This window comes from Nicotiana attenuata, unplaced genomic scaffold, assembly GCF_001879085.1.
Source record: "Nicotiana attenuata strain UT unplaced genomic scaffold, NIATTr2, whole genome shotgun sequence".
In the NCBI taxonomy this organism is placed as follows: domain Eukaryota; kingdom Viridiplantae; phylum Streptophyta; class Magnoliopsida; order Solanales; family Solanaceae; genus Nicotiana; species Nicotiana attenuata.
In genome coordinates this window covers 301,322-319,045 of record NW_017670414.1, presented here as the reverse complement: position 1 = coordinate 319,045, position 17,724 = coordinate 301,322, and the positions used below count along the sequence as shown (strand labels likewise).

The window sequence follows — 17,724 nt, the reverse complement described above, 5'->3', positions numbered from 1 at the left end:
TCATTGCTACTTGCTATGCTTCATACTTGTCTACTTTTATTGTACTATGTTTACTAGGCTACTAGTAAGTGTCGATGTCGACCGCTCACCACTACTTATTCGAGGTTAGACTAGATACTTAGTGGGTACACGCTGATTTATATACTCATATTACACTTTTGCACTAATTATGCATGTGCTGAGACAGGTACATTTGGTGGTCATACAGGCGTGTCGGTGTAGCTGCGGAGGAGGCTGTGTGGCGAGTTGCTCTCTATGTTACGATCCGCAGCACACGGATTCCCATTCTTATTCGTTTACTGTATTCTATCTATTTTCTATTCCAGACAGTTGTTGTAGTAGTATTGTATATTGTAGTGGATGCCCATACATTTGTGACACCGAGTTTTGGAGATTTAGACTATTATTTTCAATTGTATTTCTTTTATGATATTCAGATTTATGTTTCTATCATGTTCAAACCTTGACGATAGTGTCAGTATTTTACTATAAAAAACGGAACGACTCCGCTTATTTACTTCATCACTTGTTTCCAAATGTGTTATGAACTATTTCGGCGTGTTTTTTATTGTTGGCTTGCCTAATGGCAACGTTAGGCGCCACCACGACCCACGGTGAGAATTGGGTCGTGACACTTCCTTTCCTAAGCCCTTACTTGCTTCGAAGTGCAAATTTTATACATGGCGTAAATTTTGCAGTAGCAGGAGCTACTGCTTTACCTGCTTCAATCTCGACAGAGAATAAGATTGTTGATTGGGAGACAGAGTTCATTAAATGTGCAACTTGATTGGATGTTTTCTCATTTCAAAACCACCTTCCCCGCCGGTATTAATTAATTAAACTTCAAGAAAATGGTATATATGGTTTAATCTTTACTCCAGAAGCTAATTAATGGCAAGTAGCCCTAATTTTTGTGATTTGTTTGTCCTGTTGGATTGTCCAGAAAACCTAAATACATCTCTTTTCCTAGTTGGAGTAAGAAGAGGAGACGATCTCAATTTTGGCTTATTTGAAGGTAAAACGGTGGAAGAGTTGACAATCATCGTCCCAAACATTATTCAGACTATTATTAATGCTATTGAAGTGCGTTTTCTTTCTTTCTTAAGTTACTAGTTTCTAAGTTCGTGCGGCGCACGAATATATTAAGTCAACTATTACCAAACACTTTTCAAATGTAATAAACATTCTAAAATGATATAATTATGCAATTATAGTTGTAAATCGCTTAAAGAATGCAGCAATACCTAGTGCCCGTTTGGACATAAAGTTTGATGGAAGATTTTTTCAATTTTTTTTACATTTTTCCAAATCAGCATTTGTTCATAAAATTTTCAATTTTCACTTGAAGATACATTTTGGAAATTTTCGAAAAATTTGAAAACTTCAAAAAATTGTTTTCCAAAATTTTCACTCAAATCACTCACAAAACTTCAAAAACAACCCAAACTGAAATTTATGTCCAAACACAACTCTAAATTCCAAATACCATTTTCACTTGAAAAAGTATATTTTTTTTCTTGTAAAGTATTTTATTATATTATTAATGAGTTGTGATTTTTGGTTGAATTTCATAGTGACTAAAGTTTTATATATTATGATCCTCCAACGAAAAATTATTTTGTAGAAGAAATATATAATTTAGCTTTTAAAGGGCATAAAAATCAGTTTACTTAATGTATGACATAAAGTGCTGCCTTTTTTGTTTTTCATTTGCTGTTTTCTATTCGTTTTCAGGCCTAAATAATTTGGATTCTTTTCCTCTTAAAAACTTTGAAATTAACATTGAGCATATCTTTGCCACATAAATTAAGAGAAATCACTTATAATTGAAGCGTACAACACAATATTAATTGGAAATCGCAATAAAAAGAAAAAGAAGAGTGAGTAGACGGAAATTTATTAATTGATGAATTTTTTTAATTTTAAGAAAGTTAAAAAAGATCACCAGGTTAGTTAGTTGTGTACTTTAGCAAGTTTGTATGAACAAATATTTTCCTCAAAATTTTATGCAAATCTATAGTACGAATCAACTATTATCTAATTAAGAGTAATATAGCAAAATATAGTGAGCATAGACAAAAATGTAAAAAGTAAAATAAAAGATAAGTATATTCGTGATTGAAAAATGTCTGAAATAGATGTTTTGAAAATTTATCGTAAATATTTAACTAAATGAAAAATAAAAAATGAAATGCTAATACATTAATATTCAAAAGACTGCGTACTATACAAATTAAGCTAACCATCTAAAATATTGTACAATACTCTCGGAAGTTGGAACCAAGTTACTCAATTATTAAAAAAAAAAAAATGTTATAAAACAAAGAATATTGCAGAGAAAAGTAGGGAGAAAATTCTTATTAAATTTTGGGATGAATTACAATGGAATAGAACCCTCTATTTATAGGGAGAGGGTGACTTAGCCACCAAGTAATAAACCCTAGAATCTCCCTAAATATAGACATTCACCATAAAAAAAATTCTATTTATAACACTCCCCCTTGAATGTCTATTCAACAGATAATGTGCCTCGTTAAAACCTTAACTAAAATAAAACCCAGTGGGAAAAAATTCTAGTAAAGGAAAAAGAGTACACATATCTAACAATACGCCTTTTGGTTGCCTCATTAAAAACCTTGCAAGGAAAACCCAGTGGGACAAAACCTTGTAAGGGAAAAAGAGTACAACGCGTATTAACTCCCCCTGATGAGAGCATCAATTCACATCCTTAAGCATTCGCATCCCAATCTTGTACACTAGCTTCTTGAAGGTTGACGTCGGCAAAGATTTGGTGAATAAATCCGCCATATTAACTCCAATGAATATGTTGCACCTTGAAAATCCTCGCTATCACATTATCATGCTTATAGTTATAGCAAGATACATATGTGCACAAATTGCACTGAGGATGTAGTACTTCAAGATCAAGAATTGTATATGCTTCAAGCAATTTAAATCATTTGGGGATTGTCATATAAGTATAGTCAAATAAGCCATTTAAATAGACTTTAGATGCATATCAACTTTTCATGTCATGCTAGACATATAAGATAAATAAAAGTGATTGCACACACTATTGACTTTATACTTTCAAGTGTTTGAACTGCAGGTCCAAAACAACATGTGTTTCATATGAAACCAATTCTACTTGAATTGTTTCTATAGACATAAGATTCTCATATATATATTTAGCGCTATTATCAATGTCGTCGACAAACATTTTATATCGGTTCCAACCTCCTTATTTTTCATAAAGACATAACATAGAGATCTCTTCAGTCATATGTTCAGGTACCTGAATCTTTCATGAGATTTTATGAAGTGTTATGTCATGTGATCTTCTAGATCACTTGCCTCCTTTATTATGATCATTTTGATCATTTGCTCACCTTCTTTATCAAGAAGTTTATTTGAAACCAATCTATCTATACGCTTTAAGCGTACCATAGACTTTGTCCTTCTAGGACTATTATAATATGAGCATTTGCAGCGAGAATATAGTTACTTTCTTTGGGTCAGCAAATGCGTCCGGCATGCTTTGTAATAAATTGCACATGAATTATCCTTTTATGAACTTCAAGTTCATATTATCTTATTCGAGGATCTAGATGTACAAATGATAATTCATTCCACATAACTTTTTCTCAACTGCTTATCATGTCTCCCCCTCATGTTAGAAAAACTAACTTGTTTTCCTCAACTTTGAGAACTCATCTTTGTGCGTTATGATATTAATCAAAATATACCCCGCACATCAATAATAATAAGATGGAATTATTTGGTTCCTGACCCTGAACCACTTATGAGGTGAGAAAATAATATACTTTCGTATATAACGTATATCAAACTGATATAGATAACTTTGTTCTCATAAGCAATAGTTTAGCTATTAAGTGGAGGCACTCAATAAATTCTTTTGCTAAACCAACTGTGATGTAAAAACCAACTTATCAAGATGATATCTTGAATAAAAAATCTGGAAATTATGCTCTAAATCAAATTATTGAGCAAGTTACCTCGCAAACACCATGTTGCGGATTAATAATAATCGCACATGTAACCATCTCATAGATGCATCTTATGTGGTAACATTGGCAGGTGAATGGACCCATATTCACCTTTGATATTTCCAGCATTCATGGAATTCAATCCCAATTTTAGTTAGTATATTAATTAATGAGAACAGGCAACATAAGAGAATTCGTAAAGAACTTTCTAGTTCTTTAATATTTACCCATGTGAATTCTCTTTTATTTTTGCACATCATGCTTAAATTGATATGGCTAAACTGATTATGCCAACTAGATAAATTATCAATAATGATAAAGACTAGGTTTACACCATGACGTGTGCAATTATCAATAAACTCCAAGTTTATTATGATAAGGGTTTTTATATCAATAAATATCCACTTCATTGTGGTATTCTTTTGTTTATGTAGTACAAATTGGAGAATAAAGCGGGTAGCTTTTCACATAAATATTACCCCGCTACAAGATGTAGTAATAGAAGATATTAAATCTTTCCTTTATTTATAGTCTCAATATAATCAACCGCTTTCGCGTATACTTTGGAAACTGAATAAGTTTCTTTGAGACTTACTACAACACAATATCTAATTGGTAATTAATTGTGTTTCTCCAAAATAGTCTAATTGGCTCTTGCAGAGTTCTCAATTAATTTTGTAGTACCACATATTCATCAACACCCATATGGTGAATATCTCTTTTAAAGAGAAAGTTATACCATTATGGTTATGGTCAAAATTATATGCAAGATCTGTTTCTTGCATTACCGTTGACTTTTAATAATCACAATGCCAAAATATTTTGGCGTACAATAGGTACGTGACCAATGACCATTCATGCCATAATAATGATATTATTTTCTTATATCATCTCAAACCTCCTTCTAGAGGTGAGTGTGGTATATACCACTAGCACGCTCATATTCTTCCAAAAATGAATATGTATTCTTAAATCAGATGTTGTCACATTCACATCATGAATAGACCATAATCATCTATATGTGCTTTATAAAATCTCATGTCAAATCGATGACAAGTATTTTCACAAGTGGAGGATTATTTTGAGAATCCTTATTATTCTCATTATCACAATGATGACGATTATAATTTCGTCTATTGCCACGTCCACATCCATTGATACATTCATAATGATAATTTTGTCTTCTTTCAGATTTATCACATACTGCTATCACATTCTCTTAAGGGAATGAGAATGGAGCAAATTCAATGGGACGGGTTCCTACTTTTTGTGCCCATAATCATACATGAATTTGATCATGACAAGACATAGAAACTTTTACCACTTCAGGTGGTTATAATTTCTTACAAACTCCATTAGAGTTATAATCAAACTTTGTTGTCTTTGCTTGTATTTAAAATCAAAGTATAGAATAAAAGAGAAAAATACGGTAAAATACTTACCTTAAATCCAGAATTTAATCATGAAGGAAGTTCATGGAATAATTGACAATCCTTATGCTCAATCCCAAAGCTTCTACTCAATTGGTTAGAGTGTCGTGCTGATAACGTGTTATAAAACAATAAAAGAAGAGGAAGAATATTGCAGAGAAAAGTAGGGAGAGAATTCTTATTGAATTTTGGGATGAATTACAATGGAATAGAGCCCTCTATTTATAGGGAGTGGGTGACTTAGCCACCAAGTAATAAACCCTAGAATCTCCCTAAATATAGACATTCACCATAAATAAAATTCTATTTATAACAGAAAAGAGGTTTTAAAAACTACTACGTACTACACTATTTTCGGAATACCAGAAACAATCACAAGAGTTATTTTATACTCCCACTTGAAAAGTTATCGAAAACTTATTCTCTTTTTCCTTATATAATAAGTCCAATTTTCTTACTGTTGCAATTGATTAATAACAAAACATATGGGTCCGCTTTCACAACTTTTTAAAATTGAACGCAAAAATTTATTTTACTTGTATCTATGTACCAATTTGACTTGAACTCTATAATTAATGAGTTACTTTTACGTTTTTGTACATAAATAATATTAAAAGTCAACTAATATTTTAGGGCTATTTTGGTCTACCAACATTGTATTCATGCTTTTATAATAAATAAATAAATAGAGATAGAGATTAGTGAATGGTTCTTGTATTTTGAATTTAGCTTGACTATTTTTCTGGTTTATTTTTTTTTTAAATTCCTAATTAATTAAGAGGGTCATTGATTTTGGGGCAACTCGAATTGTAGTTCCATGCAATTTTCCAATTGGTTGTTTACCAATTTACCTAACGCAATTCATGACCAATAAAATAACTGCCTATGATGATGATTACCATTGTTAGAAGGATTTATATAATTTGGCAATCATCTACAATCATCACTTGCAACAAGCCATTGATGAGCTGAAGAAAGAGTATCCAAACATTATACTCGTTTATGTTGACTACTACAATGCCTATCTGTGACTTACACAAAATGCTGCAAGTCTTGGTAAGTGCTTAAAATATCAGTTTGCTATTCCATGTTTATTTTTGCTTTTTTATATGTCTTTTAAATGTTCATACTATAGGTGGCAAAGTGAAGAAAGTCATATGTATTTACAAACTTTATCTTGATTGAAATTCGTTAAAGGATTTGACAAAAACTCACTACAGAAAACTTGTTGTGAATTAGTAGATTACAATTATGAAGCAAGTGCAATATATGGAGCTCCAGGAGTTGTAGTGTGCGCTGATCCCAATGGTCGCATCAGTTGGGACGGAATTCATTCGACAAAAGCATCATATAAATGGTTGGCAAGATGACTAATTGATTACCTGTTATTCAAACTTAAATAACAAGTTTGATTTCTTACTTATTGTTAGCATATTCAAATAAGCTATCCTTCAATTTATTTATTTTTACTACTAATTACGGGCTAGCCAAGCTTGAATGTAGAAATTGGTGTCGAGCATTTTGTATTCTTCGAAATATTAAGTATTCTAAATATTAGTGATCCACTTCAACGTTGCATAAACAGAACGACGTTGATGACCCAAACGGATATAATCAACTTCAAGCAAGCAATGTTAACTAAAACTATGAAGTTATTCATAATTAGTTTATAGTAAATGATATAAAACATGACATATAATTAATATTTTTACATTTACTGATATCTATGCTGATCCCTGTCACCATATATGACATGATTTTAATGTTTTAAGAAGCTTTTACCGCGAAATTACTTGGTTCTAGTGGTTGTGTTAGTTATTTCGATAGTTGGATGGTTAATGCAGGGCTTGTGGGGATCAGAAGAGTTGAGTTTGGAGGGATTCTTGCAAACTTCGAAAGAGAAAATCTGGTGTTGCATCCAGTTCGAAGCGGTGTCACGTAACACCGCTTCATCGGAAATTTTAATTAAATAATTTTGCAGTAGATGGCATGCGACAGTAATGACCTACATATTGTTTGAAGTGACACCACTTTACAACATTCGTTGTTAGTTCAAATGGTCAAGCCATTGATTTAGACAGCACATGATGAGTTTTCATTTTTTGAGCCTGCTTCTCTTAGAAAGAGGGGCTGATATTTTTTGAGATTCGAACCGTTGAGGGGCTGATATTTTTTAGGATTCGAACCGCAAACATCCCCATGAGACAGAGGATGCTTTACTATAGAAAAATAATATCAATTCTATTTGACACCTTTTAAACACTCAATTAGGAAAAAACCCTCCTTCGATTAGCAATTTTTATTTGTGCTGGCTTGCTGCTACCATGTTCGGCTTTTCATTAATTGTGACACCGTTTATTAAAAATTTTGCGTATGCCCCTGGTTGCATCAGGTACAACATTGTTGCTGTCTCAGAAATAGAAAGTAATAATTCACTTCATGCATGGTTGCAGACAGTGGCAGACCCAGAACTTTATGCAAGCGGGTTCAGACACATACTGAAATCCTCGGCCACAATCGACAGTATGAGCGACACTGAGTTAACAAGCAGAGTTTACTAATTTGCTCTTTTTATTTCGGTTCTTAACAAAATTTGAAAAAGAATTTTATGCGCTACTCTTTATTTTGTTTCAAAGTTGCACTATATAAAATAATTTATAATTTAACCTAAATTTTAACAACAAATCTATTTACCTTTATAAATTTGGAATTTATTAAAACTTTAGAAATTTCTTACAAGTTTTATCATGCAATCGTCAATGTGATCTATATTAAAAAAAACTAAAATTAATTACTTTATTAATTTTAATTCAACTCGCGCTTCGAAAGAGAGCTAAGCTAAATTAATAATTTTGTAAAAAAAGTTTCAAAATTATGAAAAGATTAATTTAAAATAAACAAAGAAAGAAGACAAACAAGAGTTAAGAATTAAATTTTCATATTTAAAGGATGTCAAATTTTGATAGAACAAAATATGAAGGAAATAAAAATAAAAACCAAAAATCAATTATTATTATACATTCAAAAACGAAAATTTTACACTGCTCCAGTCTTAAACTTGAAAAGAGTGAACAGGTGTATGGTAGTATTACCTGGCTTTCCCTGATTTAGTGAAAAATAAGAAACATGAGGGCCCAGTAAAGCTATAGAAAACTAAAAAGGAGGAGAATGGTGTGAGCCCATTTTAAAAAAAAGTATCGACTTGGATAATAGCTTTTCTTATGACATTTACATATAAGAACATAATAAATAGAGATAAGGTTCTAGGTACTCACTTGCAGAAACAGAATGAAGTTGATGATTCAAATGGATATAATATATCTATTTTAAGCGAGCTAGCATTATTAATGAACATGTAGAGCTACGGTTAGATAAAGGGCCTAAGCTACGAAGTCTACCACATCTCCTACATGTAGTTTCTCGGCACGTATGTTGCTATTGTATATCGAGTCATATTGTCTACGATTTTGTAAAATAATATTATCAAAATAAAGATTTCAGTAAAATAATTATACACGAACGAATAAAGTGCAAGTTTCTGTAAATGATTAATATTGATCGTTGTATAATGATTGTTTGTTGTCGCCAAGATAATTGGATATCAAATAACTCCATATGAAGATGACAAATTAAACTTTAATTAAGTACATGTATTTTTCTTACTTATTTTGAGTTTATAAGTTACAAACATGTAATGAAACGTATCTCAACTAATGTTTCCTTATAGATGATATTCCTGATGTAATATAATTTCATCTGTTTCGATTGATTTCTTTCATGATTACAACTCTTGTTTATCAATATTAATCTCTCTTGAAAGTGCAACGTAAAATTGGGCATGTAAAAAAAGTATATAAATCCCCAAGTAAGTTATTTAGAAATTTTAAATTCTTAGAAAAGTTACCTAGGGATTATAATTTTGTTTGTAAATTACTTGCGAATTCTTTCACAAGAAAATTTTGATTAAGTAGTGTCAACAAAAGAAGTTTACTTGAAATTTTTTATGGGAAAAGTCTACAAGTAATTTCCTGTAACGACCTAGCCAATTGTTTTGAGAGTTGTAGCCATGTCTTTCATTTACTGCTCATTTTATGCTTAATAGTTGCTATGTGACTTTCGGGGGTAGTTGGTTCGGTTCCAAGGAAGTTTCGCAGCGAGTTGAGACACTTAAGCCTCATTTGTTTCTTTTTTTTTTTTGTAAGATTAAGACGTCTGAATCTGAATATCAAGATGTGTATTAAGATTAAGATATCTGAATCTGAATACACATCTGAATATATTAAGATGTGTATTAAGATCTGAATAGAAATAATTAAGACTGTTTGATTTTTAACATCTGAATGTATAAAATTTTGTCTTTACCCATAAAATTCAAATGAAATACTAACTAATCTAATATTCTATCAATAAAATATATAGTTTTTTAAAATATGATAGTTGTTGGTGCTGATGGTTAACGAGTGAATGCCGACTAGAGGCGGTGGTAGTTTTGGTTGATGATGATGGCTCATGTTAGTAGCTAGTAGTAATTGGTAGTGGTGGCGATTATGATTGAGGATGGTGGTGGTGGGTGGTGATAGTTAATAATATCGGGTGGTGGTAGTAGTTGTGATTGAGGAAGGTGTTAGGTGGGTGGTGGTAGGGTTATATTGGATGGGGCAGTGCCAATTGGTNAGTACTATCTCCACCCCCCCCCTCCCCCCCCCCCCGGCCGGAGATAAGTACCAACTCTCCCATCTTGCCCACCTCTGTTCACATCTTTCTTTCATTCTATAATCCCTTGCTAAATCGGTGAGGACTTATTCCTTGCACACAAAGATAAACCCAAATAAGTAGTAGGAAGACATCCTATCTCACAGCCCATCACACCACCCAGTATTTTGATGTTTGGAACTCTATACACTGGGAAAATAAGACTTTTCCTCCAATTGACATGAAGGCCAGACACTAATTCGAACACAGTCAGTATCACCCTTTGATGTTGAAGTTGTTCCAGTGTGGCATCACACATCACAAGCGTGTCATTTGCATACATAAGATGAGAGATTTCCAGTCTGCTCAGCTGTGTCCACTGTTGTCCATCCTGAAACCCTAATGCATTCATTCTGTTTAGGGATCTGTAACATGTATGTCTATTGAAAACAACCTCTCTACCCTCCCAGTGTAGGGATAGGGGTAAGGTCTGCTTACACACTACCCTCACCCCACTTGTTGGACTTCACTGTGTCTGTTGTTGTTGATCTTTAACATGTGGCTGAAACATTCGATGGCCATGATAAAAAGAAAAGGAGACAGAGGATCGCCTTGTCTCAACCTCTTTGAGAAGGGAAAATACCTACTGGAGTTCCATTTACCAAGAGAGATTATCTGATAGTGTTGATGCAGTAAAAGAGCCAGCTCCTCCATTTCCTTCTGAACCCCATTTCTTTTAGAACATTGAGGAGAAAATTCCAATTCACATAGTCGTATGCTTTCTCAGTGTCCAATTTGCAAAGAATACCAGGTTTATTTTCCTTCGTCCTACTGTCAGCACTTCTGTTAGCAATAATAACTGCATCCATAATCTGCCTGTTTTTCCAAAAGCCATCGATGGGTTATCTACCAGCTTATGAACCCCCAGCTTGAGTCTTTCTGTCAGTACTTTGGCAAGTATTTTGTAACAGCCTCCAATGAGGCTAATAGGGCTGAAATCTCTTAGCTGCACTGCCCCTGGTTTCTTTGGGATTAAAGCAATGTAGGTAGAGCTGAGACTTTTTTCAAATCTCTCTCGTCTGTAAAACAAATTCACAGCATTCACGACATCTTCCTTGGTTATCATCCACATTATTATGACACTCATCTTGTGGATGTGTTGGGTTTTAGAGGCCCAAAATTCATTCGCAAATAACATTGCTACTCACATACTTTCTTCTTGGCAAGTATCCTCCTGTCACATAACCGGTAACCCGGTAGCACTCTTCCACTTTAGCCATCGCTTGATAATTTTGTATGTTACATCTTTGTCTATCCGCTATCGTGCTATTCTATTGTAAGATTTGAGTCTATGTATTCGAATCATTTGCGTTTTAGGCACTTCAAAATCGTCTAACCTACCTTAGTTTCATTCTTACTAATGTGGCTAAACTTATAGTGAAAATATTTTTCTTACTTATTTTAAACTCTTGCTTTCTAGAGTGTTTCTCCTAGTTCAAGTGGTTGGTTGGCAGTCTATTTGTACGTGTTTAATTTTTGCCTTGCAGAGATGATCCAGAACTAGACAGTATGTTGAAGGAAAGAGTCCGATGGGGTGACCCAATGGCACATTTGGTTAAGGTGATTTTTTTTTTCTGACCACTTTCTTTTTGCAGGCATCTACTCTATCTGTGCTGGGGTGGATGATTGCCAGTTACTGGATTTTGTGTGTTTTTCATGATGTGAGTGGTTCCCTTTAGCTCCTTCTGTGTCTCTAAATATGGTTACATTCTTGGATGTTGCAGAAAAAGCACTTAGAGCCAAGTCTGCCGGACTTTGGAGCTAATGACAAAATGAAGGACTCAGGTTTTATAATCCCTCAGGAAATACCTTCTCACAGTTGGATAAAAAGAGGATTGGATGCGGCACCCAATCGTTATGGTATAAGACCAGGGCGACACTGGGATGGGGTTGACCGAAGTACAGGTATATGATCTCTCATCTCTTCTATAATAAGATGGTCTTAGGCCTCATTTGTTTTTTTAAGATTAAGACGTCAAGATGTGTATTAAGATTAAGATATCTGAATCTGAATAAACATCTGAATATATTAAGATGTGTATTAAGATCAGAATAGAAATAATTAAGACTGTTTGATTTTTAACATCTGAATGTATAAAATTTATCTTTATTTGAAAATTAATAAACATAAAATTCAAATGAAATACTAACTAATCTAATATTCTATCAATAAAATATATAGTTTTTTAAAATATGATAGTTGTTGATGGTGATGGCTAACGGGTGCCGATTAGAGGCGGTGGTTGGTGGTAGTTTTGGTTGATGATGGTGGTTCATGCTAGTAGCTAGTAGTGATTGGTAGTGGTGGCGATTATGATTAAGGATGGTGGTGGTGGGTAGTGATAGTTAATAATATCGGGTGGTGGTAGTAGTTGTGATTGAGGAAGGTGTTAGGTGGGTGGTGGTAGGTTATATTGATGGGCAGTGCCAATTGTGGTTGTTGATGGTTAAAAAGGTTGACCGGATATTGACTTATGTGTAAACGGATCCGGAATGGAGTTTTGATAGTTCTGATAGCTCTGTTGGGTGATTTTGGACTTAGGAGAATGTTCGGATAGCGAATTGGAGGTCCGTAGTTGATTTAGGCTTGAAATGGCGGAAGTTGGAAAATTAGAAGTTTTGAAAATTGAGAAGTTTGACCAAGAGTTGACTTTTTAGTTATCGGGCTCGTATTATGGTTCCGAGAGTTGAAGTAGGTCCACTTCGTCATTTATGACTTGCGTGCAAAATTTGGAGTCAATCGGACTTGATTTGATAGGTTTCTGCATCGATAATAGAAGTTGGAATTTCCTAGTTTTCCTTGGGCTTAAATTGAGGTGCGATTCGTATTTTTGATATTGTTTGATGTGATTTGAGGGCTCGAATAAGTTCGTATCATGTTTTAGGACTTGTTAGCATATTTGATTGAGGTCCCGGTGGCTTCGGGTGGAGTTCAGATGGGTAATAGAGCACGTTTTGAATTCGAAAGACTGATGTAGTGCACCAGGTCTGGTGTAATCGCACCTCCGGAATTTTGATCACAGGTGCGAGCTCGTAGAAGCGAACAGGGGAGCACAGAAGCGGTCTGGGTAGGGGGTGTGCAGTGGTCTCATGTGCGAGGGTATTTTCGCACCTACGTGGCGGCAGATGCGGCGTGTGGGGCGGAGAAGCAAAATTCGATGAGGAGGTAGTGGAGCGCAGGTGCAGAGGAATTTCCGCAGATGCGGACTCGCATCTGCGCATATGTGATCACAAAAGCGGAAGTAGTGGCGTCGCGGTCAACAGCAGAAGCGAGGGAAGTGTCCGCACCTGCAAGACCGCAGATGCGGCTAAATGAGTCGCAGATGCGATAACACTAGGCAGATTATATTAATTCGAGGGTTCATGATTTTTATCATTTTTGGACATTTCAAGCTCGACAAGGCGATTTTTTTGAGGGATTTCGAAGGGTTTTTTGAGGTAAGTCACTTGTGGTAATTTTTTATTCAATAATCTTACTGCCCCATTGAATTTCCCACCTAGTTTCTTTGTTTTTGGGGTGGAATTTTGGGAGTTTGAGGCTATGAATTTTGAGAGTTAATTTGGGGATTTGAGTGACGAATTTGTGGTGGATTTTGGTAAATTTTGTATGGTTGGACTCGCGGTTGAATGGGCTTCCAAATTTTGTGACTTTTATCGAATTCCGAGACGTGGGCCCGGGGGTCGACTTTTGAGTTGACTTTTTGACTTTTGATTAAGAATTAAGCATTTTCACACGAAATTGTTTCCTATAACTTCAGTTGATCGTATCGAATTGTTTGTGGCTAGATTTGAGGCATTCGGAGGCCGTTTCGCAAGGCAAGGTCTTGTTGGAGTAGAGTTTGGCATGGTTTGAGGTAAGTAACACTTTTAAACTTGATTTTGAGGGTATGAAACCCCGAATTTCGTGTTATGTGATTGGTGTTGAGGTGATGCACATGCTAGGTGACGGGCGTGTGGGAATGACCGTAAGAATTGTGACTTGGTCGAGTCCATTAAACTGAGTAGTTGAATAATCTTATTGTTACCTGTATTTTCACCATTTGTTAGAGCAATTGAGCTGCTAGTCATGTTAGAAATCAAATTTAGGCTACGTGTTGGTACTGTTGGGACCCACAAAGGTCGTGTTACATGGTGAATTATTTGCTTAATTTTCCATTTTTTACTCAGTCTCAGCTATTATTTTCATATTATATCTCAGTCTCTGTTGTCCTTTATTGATACATCATACTATCATTGTTTGGGCTGATTATCATGGTTCTTGTGAGCCCGAGAGACCGGAGAAATTAATGACCGAGTGAGGCTGAGGATCTATTATGAGTGATATTCACGGGATCGGGCTGCACGCCGCAGCAGGCTTTATTGATTCATGCCAAGATTTGGTTTATTATAACGCTTGGTTTGGATCTGCCCCTCCTGAGTCTGCACATCCACAGTGGGCGCAATTGCCAGTCATTATTTACATTTGGGCTGGATCTCCCCTGGTTTACTTGCGTTTGGGTTGGATCTTCCATGTTCTATGTTGAGTTTTATTGCAAAACTTGAAAGCATGTCTAAATTCTTGTATCATTACCTGTAGGTTATGAATTTTTGAGATATCACTGTCATATTTTCCATAAATTTCTATACTGTTAACGTTATATGTATGATGTAATACTTGAACGCGTCACTACTTTTAGTAAAAAGGTTAGATTTGTTACTTATTGAGTTGGTTTTACTCACAGTAGACCTTGCACTTCATATGCAGATCCAGGTGCTTTCGGTTAGGGCGGTTACTGATTCTCGGAGTTCAGTCATTCGGAGATTATCGAGGTAGCTGCCCTGGCGTCCGTAGAGCTTGAATCTCCTCCCCTATCCCTCAGTCTTACTTATCCAGTTTTAGTTTTTCATAGATAGTATTTTACACTTGTGTTGTACAGATGCTCATGTACTCAGTGACCCCTAGTTTTGGGAACTTCTGCATTGAGTTATGGTATTTTATCCAGTTTTATGAGAGCTTTACTTATTTAAACTTATTTAGTATATTTTAAATTTCAAAATGTTGGTAATGTCTAAGTTGTCGGCTTACCTAGTACCATGATAGGTGCCATCACTATGTGACAAGTTGGTTTAACAGCCTAGGTTACATAGGTCTCACGAGTCATGAGCAGGTTTAGTAGGGTCTTGCGAATCGATACAGAGACATCTGTATATATCTTCAAGAGGTTGCCAAACCCTTAGGAAAACATCACATTCTTATATCCTTGTCGTACGGATTTGTTGATGTCGGGAACTAAACTTATGCTATTTATTCTCTCACATATGGTGAGGGCACATGCTAACGGTCAAGACAGATAGCCACGAGTACCATCGGCTAGGGCCACGAGAGACCGGGACCGTGGTAGGGGCAGAGGTGGAGCTCGCACAATAGTTAGAGCAGCACCTGCAGATCCACCAATTGCTCTATCTCAGGAGCAGGTTCCAGATATGGTTGAGCTGGGGCTAGCTCAGGCACCAACTTTGCCTATTGTGATTCTAGCCTTCAGGATGCTTTGGCTCAGATACTGTGTGCACTAGCCTTGCTTAGGCAGTTTCTGTTCAAACTGCGCCAGCCACTTCTTAGGTCGGGGGAGGTACTAAGACTCCCGCTACCCGTACTCCAAAGCAGGTGATGTAGGGACTTTAGACACTAGGGGTACTACCAGCCCAGCCGGGTGCAGTTGCTCAAGCCCCAGGTGGGTCCCGTTATGACTGATGATGAGTAGAGGAGACTAGAGAGATTTGGGAGGCTGCAGCCTCCATCATACAATGGGGCTGAGTCAGAGGATGCCCAGGACTTCTTGGATAGGTTCCAGTAGATTCTTTGCACGGTGGGTATTTTGGAGACCAGTGGGGTCTCATTCACCACCTTTCAGTATAGTGGGGCAGCCTTCAGATGATGGGAGGCCAATGGGAAGCGCAGGACAATCGGCGCAGCACCACTTACACGACATGAGTTCTCCATTCTCTTCTTGGAGAAGTTTGTTCCACAGACCTGTAAGGAGGAGCTTTGTAGGCGGTTCGAGCAGCTACGTCAAGATTGCATGTCTGTGACCCAGTATGAGATGAGGTTTTTAGAGTTGACTAGTCACACAGTTTGGTTGGTCCCACTGAGAGGGAGAGGATTACGAGGTTCATTCATGGCCTCTACTATTAATTCCATTTTGTTATGACTTGGAAGAGTGTATCAGGTGCTATTCGACGAGGTGGTTGATATTGCCCGGCGACTAGAGATGATTCGTAGTTAGGAGCATGAGGAGAGGGAGGCTAAAAGCCCTCGTGGTTTGGCTGGTTTTAGTGGTGTTCCTTCTGGGGGACAGTCCTATCACAGCAGGGGTCGTTCTTATAGGCCCGCTCAGATGGCTCATCTAGTTCATCATGGTGCATCATCTGGCCATGGTTTGTACAGTGCTTGACCGGGTCAGTCACCTCTTAGTGCTTTCCCAGCGCAGAGTTCAGTTCAAGGTTCATCTGCACCAGGTTCATCTAGTAGTTATTCTGGTCCACGGGGTATGCCTCAAAATTTGCCACCATTTTTTGAGATGGGATGTTTCGAGTATGGAGAGTTGGGTCATGTGAAGAAGTTTTGTCCCCGCCTTACGGGAGGTCCAGTTCAAAATAGGGGTCAGGCCACGATTTCAACACCAGTTACTTCACCACCCTCCCAGCCAGCTCGAGGTGGGGCTCAGGCAGCTAGGGGTCGCCCTAGAGGGGGAGGCCGATCAGGTGGCAGTCAGACCCGATCCTACGCTATTCCTGCCACGCCAAATGTCGTTGCTTCAGACATAGTGATCACAGGTATTGTCTCAGTATGCCACAGGGATGCTTCTATATTATTTGAGCCTGGTTCCACTTATTCATATGTATCATCATATCTTTCTCATTATTTGGATATGCCTCATGAGTCCTTAGTTTCATCTGTTCATGTATTTACGCAAGTGGATGATACTATTGTTGTGGACCACGTACATCGATCATATGTAGTGACTATTGAGGGCTTGGAGACTAGAGTTGATCTATTATTGCTTATTATGGTTGATTTCGACGTGATCTTGGGTATGGATTGGTTGTCTCCATGTCATGCAATTCTGGATTGTCATGCTAAGACTATGACATTGGTGATGCCGAGATTACTAGGGATCGAGTGGAGAGGTTCTCTGGATTATGTTCCCAACATGGTGATTTCTTATTTGAAGGCCCAACGGATGGTTGAGAAGGGGTGTTTGTCTTACTTAGCCTTTGTAAGGGATGTTGGTGCTGATACTCCTACTATTGATTCTATTTTGGTGGTGCGAGACTTTTTGGATATGTTTCTTGCAGACCTGTCGGGCTTGGTGTCGGGCACTCAGCCCATTTCTATTCTTCTATTTCGTATAGCACTAGTTGAGTTGAAGGAATTGAAAGAGCAGCTTTAGAAACTTCTTGATAAAGGATTTATTAGGCCTACTTTGTCGCCTTAGGGTGCACCGGTTCTGTTTGTGAAAAAGAAGGATGGTACTATGCAGATGTGTATTGACTAT

The 17,724-nt window shown here is 36.4% G+C and overlaps 1 protein-coding gene across 1 annotated transcript; it reads left to right on the top strand.

The window, feature by feature from the left end:
* The first annotated feature begins 891 nt into the window (after positions 1 to 891).
* Positions 892 to 7,998, top strand: LOC109239093 (GDSL esterase/lipase At5g03980-like). The gene is made up of 6 exons (XM_019405617.1): positions 892 to 1,083; positions 6,346 to 6,464; positions 6,573 to 6,580; positions 6,635 to 6,798; positions 7,282 to 7,346; positions 7,830 to 7,998. Exons 1-6 carry the CDS (start codon positions 892 to 894, stop codon positions 7,996 to 7,998), a joined length of 717 nt encoding a protein of 238 aa, XP_019261162.1.
* Positions 7,999 to 17,724: the final 9,726 nt, after the last annotated feature.

What these genes read in the sequence shown, in the direction of transcription:
- LOC109239093 (XM_019405617.1), top strand. Translation starts at nt 892, where the DNA reads ATGGCAAGTAGCCCTAATTTTTGTGATTTGTTTGTCCTGTTGGATTGT. An exon ending in CTATTATTAATGCTATTGAA is followed by an intron (nt 1,084 to 6,345) that starts GTGCGTTTTCTT and finishes TACCATTGTTAG; the next exon opens with AAGGATTTATATAATTTGGC. An exon ending in AAGCATCATATAAATGGTTG is followed by an intron (nt 6,799 to 7,281) that starts GCAAGATGACTA and finishes TGGTTAATGCAG; the next exon opens with GGCTTGTGGGGATCAGAAGA.